The sequence below is a fragment of the Oncorhynchus kisutch genome, linkage group LG19 (genome assembly GCF_002021735.2).
Source record: "Oncorhynchus kisutch isolate 150728-3 linkage group LG19, Okis_V2, whole genome shotgun sequence".
Taxonomy (NCBI): domain Eukaryota; kingdom Metazoa; phylum Chordata; class Actinopteri; order Salmoniformes; family Salmonidae; genus Oncorhynchus; species Oncorhynchus kisutch.
Genome location: NC_034192.2, coordinates 67,799,649 through 67,808,456, shown reverse-complemented (window position 1 = coordinate 67,808,456; position 8,808 = coordinate 67,799,649). Strand labels below are relative to the sequence as shown.

Genomic DNA, 8,808 nt, shown 5'->3' with positions numbered 1-8,808 from the left:
AGACGGGTTGGGGCAGGCTGGGGCAGGGGGGAGACGGGTTGGGGCAGTCTGGGGCCGAGGGGAGACGGGTTGGGGCAGTCTGGGGCCGAGGGGAGACGGGTTGGGGCAGGCTGGGGCCGAGGGGAGACGGGTTGGGGCAGGCTGGGGCCGGGGGAGACGGGTTGGGGCAGGCTGGGGCCGGGGGGGAGACGGGTTGGGGCAGTCTGGGGCCGAGGGGAGACGGGTTGGGGCAGTCTGGGGCCGAGGGGAGACGGGTTGGGGCAGGCTGGGGCCGAGGGGAGACGGGTTGGGGCAGGCTGGGGCCGAGGGGAGACGGGTTGGGGCAGGCTGGGGCCGAGGGGAGGAGGGTTGGGGCAGGCTGGGGCCGAGGGGAGACGGGTTGGGGCAGGCGGGTTGGGGCAGGCTGGGGCCGAGGGGAGGAGGGTTGGGGCAGGCTGGGGCCGAGGGAGACGGGTTGGGGCAGGCTGGGGCCGAGGGGAGACGGGTTGGGGCAGGCTGGGGCCGAGGGGAGGAGGTTTGGGGCAGGCTGGGGCCGAGGGGAGACGGGTTGGGGCCGAGGGGAGACGGGTTGGGGCCGAGGGGAGACGGGTTGGGGCCGAGGGGAGACGGGTTGGGGCCGAGGGGAGACGGGTTGGGGCCGAGGGGAGACGGGTTGGGGCCGAGGGGAGACGGGTTGGGGCCGAGGGGAGACGGGTTGGGGCCGAGGGGAGACGGGTTGGGGCCGAGGGGAGACGGGTTGGGGCCGAGGGGAGACGGGTTGGGGCCGAGGGGAGACGGGTTGGGGCCGAGGGGAGACGGGTTGGGGCCGAGGGGAGACGGGTTGGGGCCGAGGGGAGACTGGAGGGGAGACGGGTCGGGGCCGAGGGGAGACTGGAGGGGAGACGGGTCGGGGCCGAGGGAGGCTGGGGCAGAGGGAGGCTGAGGCAGAGGGAGGCTGGGGCAGTGGGAGGCTGGGGCAGTGGGAGGCTGGGGCAGTGGGAGGCTGGGGCAGTGGGAGGCTGGGGCAGAGGGAGGCTGGGGCAGTGGGAGGCTGGGGCAGTGGGAGGCTGGGGCAGTGGGAGGCTGGGGCAGTGGGAGGCTGGGGCAGAGGGAGGCTGGGGCAGAGGGAGGCTGGGGCAGTGGGAGGCTGGGGCAGAGGGAGGCTGGGGCCGAGGTGTGTGTGTTACATGTCAATAGAGGTGAGTTTCTTCATGTTGCGTCTCTGTGCCAGGCTAGAAGCAGCTACTGGCTCCAGAACTGGCTGACACGTCTTATGACCCAGAGCAGAGTAGGTAGCTGCCATCGCTCCCTACACAGGAAACACACAAACACAGGATCATTTAGTTGATAGCAGTTCTCTCTGCTGTCACCTCTCCAAAACACACACACACACACACACCCACCACACACACCACACACACACACACACACCACACACACACACACACACACACACACACACACACACACACACACACCCCACACACACACACACACAGGGTGCATTGGTAAACTGCCTCTGGGCCCCTCCGCTTAAAGACTAGGGTTGACAGTCAAGCACCATAGCTAACTGGCTAAAGGGGTTGACAGTCAAGCACCATAGCTAACTGGCTAAAGGGGTTGACAGTCAAGCACCATAGCTAACTGGCTAAAGGGGTTGACCATCAGGCACCATAGCTAACTGGCTAAAGGGGTTGACCATCAGGCACCATGGTGTGTGTGTTACCTTAACGAGGTGTGTTGCGTCGTGGCGTGTGTTACCTTAACGAGGTGAGGTGCATTGTGGTGTGTGTTACCTTAACGAGGTGTGGTGCGTCGTGGCGTGTGTTACCTTAACGAGGTGTGGTGCATCGTGGCGTGCGAGCTGGAAGTGTGGTAACGTGTCTCGTTGCGTGATCCAGGCGTGTTTCAGGACCTGTTCAGCTGAATAACGCTGGTGAGGATCAACATGAAGCATCTTAGAGAGGAGGTCCTAGAGACACGAACAAACACAAACACACACCCAACAACAGACTGGTCAACAAGCAGTATGCTAGATAACAGGTCCTAGAGACACACAACAACAGACTGGTCAACAAGCAATATGCTAGATAACAGGTCCTAGAGACACACAACAACAGACTGGTCAACAAGCAGCATGCTAGATAACAGGTCCTAGAGACACACAACAACAGACTGGTCAACAAGCAGTATGCTAGATAACAGGTCCTAGAGACACACAACAACAGACTGGTCAACAAGCAGTATGCTAGATAACAGGTCCTAGAGACACACAACAACAGACTGGTCAACAAGCAGCATGCTAGATAACAGGTCCTAGAGACACACAACAACAGACTGGTCAACAAGCAGTATGCTAGATAACAGGTCCTAGAGACACACAACAACAGACTGGTCAACAAGCAGTATGCTAGATAACAGGTCCTAGAGACACACAACAACAGACTGGTCAACAAGCAGTATGCTAGATAACAGGTCCTAGAGACACACAACAACAGACTGGTCAACAAGCAGCATGCTAGATAACAGGTCCTAGAGACACACAACAACAGAATGGTCAACAAGCAGTATGCTAGATAACAGGTCCTAGAGACACACAACAACAGACTGGTCAACAAGCAGTATGCTAGATAACAGGTCCTAGAGACACACAACAACAGACTGGTCAACAAGCAATATGCTAGATAACAGGTCCTAGAGACACACAACAACAGACTGGTCAACAAGCAGTATGCTAGATAACAGGTCCTAGAGACACACAACAACAGACTGGTCAACAAGCAGTATGCTAGATAACAGGTCCTAGAGACACACAACAGACTGGTCAACAAGCAGCATGCTAGATAACAGGTCCTAGAGACACACAACAACAGACTGGTCAACAAGCAGCATGCTAGATAACAGGTCCTAGAGACACACAACAACAGACTGGTCAACAAGCAGTATGCTAGATAACAGGTCCTAGAGACACGAACAAACACACACCCAACAACAGACTGGTCAACAAACAGCATGCTAGATAACAGGTCCTAGAGACACACAACAACAGACTGGTCAACAAGCAGCATGCTAGATAACAGGTCCTAGAGACACACAACAACAGACTGGTCAACAAGCAGTATGCTAGATAACAGTGTGTACCTTGGAGCTGTCAGACACCATGTCCCAGTTCCCACCGCTCAGAGAGAACTTCCCTGACCCCATCCTCAACAGGATCTCTTCAGGTGTGTCCTTGGGGCCGTTAGCGAAGGGCGTGTATCCTGCTAACATGGTGTATAACAACACTCCAAGACTCCAGATATCACAGGCAGCATCATAACCCTGACGCATCAACACCTACACACAGAAATACATACACAGAGAGAGTCACATCCAGAGAAACACAAACAGCAAAAGACAACACACACACTCAGTACAGGTAAGGGGCTAGAGAACACTCAGATTGCTTAACTTCACCCTAAACCATCTAACTTCACCTTCCTAACCCTAAACCATCTAACTTCACCTTCCTAACCCTAAACCATCTAACTTCACCTTCCTAACCCTAAACCATCTAACTTCACCTTCCTAACCCTAAACCATCTAACTTCACCTTCCTAACCCTAAACCATCTAACTTCACCTTCCTAATGCCAACCCTAACTTAACACATCCTAACCCTAAACCATCTAACTTCACCTTCCTAACCCTAAACCATCTAACTTCCCCTTCCTAATGCCAACCCTAACTTAACACATCCTAACCCTAAACCATCTAACTTCATCTTCCTAACCATAAACCATCTAACTTTACCCTTCCTAATGTCAACCCTAACTTTACCCTTCCTAATGTCAACCCTAACTTTACCCTTCCTAATGTCAACCCTAACTTTACCCTTCCTAATGTCAATTCTAACTTTACCCTTCCTAATGTCAACCCTAACTTTACCCTTCCTAATGTCAACCCTAACTTTACCCTTCCTAATGTCAACCCTAACTTTACCCTTCCTAATGTCAACTCTAACTTTACCCTTCCTAATGTCAACCCTAACTTTACCCTTCCTAATGTCAACCCTAACTTTACCCTTCCTAATGTCAACCCTAACTTTACCCTTCCTAATGCCAACCCTAACTTTACCCTTCCTAATGCCAGCCCTAACTTTACCCTTCCTAATGCCAGCCCTAACTTTACCCTTCCTAATGTCAACCCTAACTTTACCCTTCCTAATGTCAACCCTAACTTTACCCTTCCTAATGTCAACCCTAACTTTACCCTTTCTAATGTCAACCCTAACTTTACCCTTTCTAATGTCAACCCTAACTTTACCCTTCCTAATGTCAAACCTAACTTTACCCTTTCTAATGTCAAACCTAACTTTACCCTTCCTAATGCCAACCCTAACTTTACCCTTCCTAATGCCAACCCTAACTTTACCCTTCCTAATGTCAACCCTAACTTTACCCTTCCTAATGTCAACCCTAACGTTACCCTTCCTAACCCACTGTAGACTTCCTAACACAAACTTTAGCCTTTCGTAACCCTCCAACTTCACCCATCTAACTTAACCAATCATAACCATCTAACTTAACCCTGTCTAGCCCAAACACTCCAACTTTACCCTTCCTAACTTTTTAGTGACAAGGGGCACTATTCGGAAACTCGGATAAATGTCCAAAGTAAACTTACTCAGGCTCAGAAGCTAGGATATGCATATACAGTGAGGCAAATAAGTATTTAGTCAGTCACCAATTGTGCAAGTTCTCCCACTTAAAAAGATGAGGCCTGTAATTTTCATCATAGGTACACTTCAACTATGACAGACAAAATGAGAAGAAAAAAAAATAATCGAGAAAATCACATTGTAGGATTTTTAATGAATTAATTAGCAAATTATGGTGGAAAATAAGTATTTGGTCAATAACAAAGTTTCTCAATACTTTGTTATATACCCTTTGTTGGCAATGACAGAGGTCAAACGTTTTCTGTAAGTCTTCACAAAGTTTTCACACACAGTTGCTGGTATGTTGGCCCATTCCTCCATGCAGATCTCCTCTAGAGCAGTGATGTTTTGGGGCTGTTGCTGGGCAACACGGACTTTCAACTCCCTCCAAAGATTTTCTATGGGGTTGAGATCTGGAGACTGGCTAGGCCACTCCAGAACCTTGAAATGCTTCTTACGAAGCCACTCCTTCGTTGCCAGGGCGGTGTGTTGGGATCATTGTCATGCTGAAAGACCCAGCCATGTTTCATCTTCAATGCCCTTGCTGATGGAAGGAGGTTTTCACTCAAAATCTCACGACACATGGCCCCATTCATTCTTTCCTTTACACGGATCAGTCGTCCTGGTCCCTTTGCAGAAAAACAGCCCCAAAGCATGATGTTTCCACCCCCATGCTTCATAGTAGGTCTTTGGATGCAACTCAGCAGTCTTTGTCCTCCAAACACGATGAGTTGAGTTTTTACCAAAAAGTTATATTTTGGTTTCATCTGAACATATGACATTCTCCCAATCTTCTTCTGGATCATCCAAATGCTCTCTAGCAAACTTCAGACGGGCCTGGACATGTACTGGCTTAAGCAGGGGGACACGTCTGGCACTGCAGGATTTGAATCCCTGGCGGCGTAGTGTGTTACTGATGGTAGGCTTTGTTACTTTGGTCCCAGCTCTCTGCAGGTCATTCACTAAGTCCCTTCACTAAGATCTTGCGTGGAGCCCCAGATCGAGGGAGATTATCAGTGGTCTTGTATGTCTTCCATTTCCTAATAATTGCTCCCACAGTTGATTTTTTCAAACCAAGCTGCTTCCCTATTGCAGATTCAGTCTTCCCAGCCTGGTGCAGGTCTACAATTTTGTTTCTGGTGTCATTTGACAGCTCTTTGGTCTCGGCCATAGTGGAGTTTGGAGTGTGACTGTTTGAGGTCGTGGACAGGTGTCTTTTATACTGATAACAAGTTCAAACAGGTGCCATTAATACAGGTAACGAGTGGAGGACAGAGGAGCCTCTTAACAATTTGGATTTAGGGGGCGCTATTTAAATTTTTGGATAAAAAACGTTCCCATTTTAAACAAGATATTTTTTCACGAAAAGATGCTCGACTATGCATATAATTGACAGATTTGGAAAGAAGACACTGACGTTTCCAAAACTGCAAAGATATTGTCTGAGTGCCACAGAACTGATGTTACAGGCGAAACCCAGATACAAATCCAACCAGGAAGTGCCACATTTTTTGAAACCGCCTCATGCCAATGACTCCTTATATGGCTGTGAATGAGCTACGAATGAGCTTACGTTTTCCCCAAGGTGTCTACAGCATTGTGACGTCTTTTTAGGCATTTCCCTTGAAGAATGGCTGTAAGGGACCATATATGGCATGTGGTCACATGGTGTCTCCCGCAGAAAACCTTGTGTAAAATACTGAGGTAGCCATTTTTCCAATTGCTTCTTATGAGAAACCAACTGCCTCGACGGATATATTATCGAATATATTTGTTAAAAACACCTTGAGGATGGATCCTAAACAACGTTTGCCGTGTTTCTGTCGATATTATGGAGCAAATTTTGAAAAAAGTTTGGTGTTATAGTTGTAGCATTTTAGGGTCGATTTTTCAGCCAAACATGATGAACAAACGGGAGCTATTTCGCCCACAAAAATAATATTTTTGGAAAAAAGGAACATTTGCCATCTAACTGGGAGTCTCCTGAGTGAAAGCATCTGAAGTTCTTCAAAGGTAAATTATTTAATTTGGTTGCTTTTCTTATTTTCGTGAAAATGTTGCCTGCTGCCAGCAGAGCCTAGCATAGCATTATGCCATGATAAACTTACACAAATGCTTGTCTAGCGTTGGCTGTAACGCATATTTTGAAAATCTGAGATGACTGTGTTGTTAACAAAAGGATAAGCTTGTGTTTGAATACATTTATTTCATTTCATTTGCGATTTTCATGAATAGGAAAAGTTTATAGGGGTATTTATTTTACCTCTTGGGGATGTTATTCGAAAACATAATGTTAACTTTCACTGCTATGCGGATGACACACAGCTGTACATTTCAATGAAACATGGTGAAGCCCCAAAATTGCCCTTGCTAGAAGCATGTGTTTCAGACATAAGGAAGTGGATGGCTGCAAACTTTCTACTTTTAAACTCGGACAAAACAGAGGTGCTTGTTCTAGGTCCCAAGAAACAAAGAGATCTTCTGTTGAATCTGACAATTAATCTTAATGGTTGTACAGTCGTCTCAAATAAAACTGTGAAGGACCTCGGCGTTACTCTGGACCCTGATCTCTCTTTTGAAGAACATATCAAGACCATTTCAAGGACAGCTTTTTTCCATCTACGTAACATTGCAAAAATCAGAAACTTAATGTCCAAAAATGATGCAGAAAAATGTATCCATGCTTTTGTCACTTCTAGGTTAGACTACTGCAATGCTCTACTTTCCGGCTACCCGGATAAAGCACTAAATAAACTTCAGTTAGTGCTAAATACGGCTGCTAGAATCCTGACTAGAACCACCAATTTGATCATATTACTCCAGTGCTAGCCTCTCTACACTGGTTTCCTGTCAAAGCAAGGGCTGATTTCAAGGTTTTACTGCTAACCTACAAAGCATTACATGGGCTTGCTCCTACCTATCTCTCTGATTTGGTCCTGCCGTACATACCTACACGTACACGGTCACAAGACGCAGGCCTCCTAATTGTCCCTAGAATTTCTAAGCAAACAGCTGGAGGCAGGGCTTTCTCCTATAGAGCTCCATTTTTATGGAACGGTCTGCCTACCCATGTCAGAGACGCAAACTCGGTCTCAACCTTTAAGTCTTTACTGAAGACTCATCTCTTCAGTGGGTCATATGATTGAGTGTAGTCTGGCCCAGGAGTGGGAAGGTGAACGGAAAGGCTCTGGAGCAACGAACCGCCCTTGCTGTCTCTGCCTGGCCGGTTCCCCTCTTTCCACTGGGATTCTCTGCCTCTAACCCTATTACAGGGGCTGAGTCACTGGCTTACTGGGGCTCTCTTATGCCGTCGCTGGAAGGGGTGCGTCACCTGAGTGGGTTGATTCACTGATGTGGTCATCCTGTCTGGGTTGGCACCCCCCCCTTGGGTTGTGCCATGGCGGAGATCTTTGTGGGCTATACTCAGCCTTGTCTCAGGATGGTAAGTTGGTGGTTGAAGATATCCCTCTAGTGGTGTGGGGGCTGTGCTTTGGCAAAGTGGGTGGGGTTATATCCTTCCTGTTTGGCCCTGTCCGGGGTGTCCTTGGATGGGGCCACAGTGTCTCCTGACCCCTCCTGTCTCAGCCTCCAGTATTTATGCTGCAGTAGTTTATGTGTCGGGGGGCTAGGGTCAGTTTGTTATATCTGGAGTACTTCTCCTGTCCTATTGGTGTCCTGTGTGAATCTAAGTGTGCGTTCTCTAATTCTCTCCTTCTCTCTTTCTTTCTCTCTCTCGGAGGACCTGAGCCCTAGGACCATGCCCCAGGACTACCTGACATGATGACTCCTTGCTGTCCCCAGTCCATCTGACCGTGCTGCTGCTCCAGTTTCAACTGTTCTGCCTTATTATTATATGACCATGATGGTCATTTATGAACATTTGAACATCTTGGCCATGTTCTGTTATAATCTCCACCCGGCACAGCCAGAAGAGGACTGGCCACCCCACATAGCCTGGTTCCTCTCTAGGTTTCTTCCTAGGTTTTGGCCTTTCTAGGGAGTTTTTCCTAGCCACCGTGCTTCTACACCTGCATTGCTTGCTGTTTGGGGTATTAGGCTGGGTTTCTGTACAGCACTTTGAGATATCAGCTGATGTACGAAGGGCTATATAAATACATTTGATTTGGACTC

The 8,808-nt window shown here is 48.6% G+C and overlaps 1 protein-coding gene across 1 annotated transcript in view; it reads right to left on the bottom strand.

Annotated features, from left to right (window-relative positions):
• Positions 1–1,069: 1,069 nt before the first annotated feature.
• rps6kal (ribosomal protein S6 kinase a, like) overlaps positions 1,070–8,808 on the bottom strand; it is a 68,777-nt gene continuing 61,038 nt past the window's right edge. The window contains exons 18-20 of the mRNA XM_031797687.1: positions 3,121–3,315; positions 1,811–1,951; positions 1,070–1,288 (exon numbers count right to left, since the gene is read on the bottom strand). Coding sequence (XP_031653547.1) covers positions 1,163–1,288; positions 1,811–1,951; positions 3,121–3,315 — 462 coding nt within the window. The 3' untranslated portion in view covers positions 1,070–1,162. The remainder of the gene's footprint in view (positions 1,289–1,810; positions 1,952–3,120; positions 3,316–8,808) is intronic.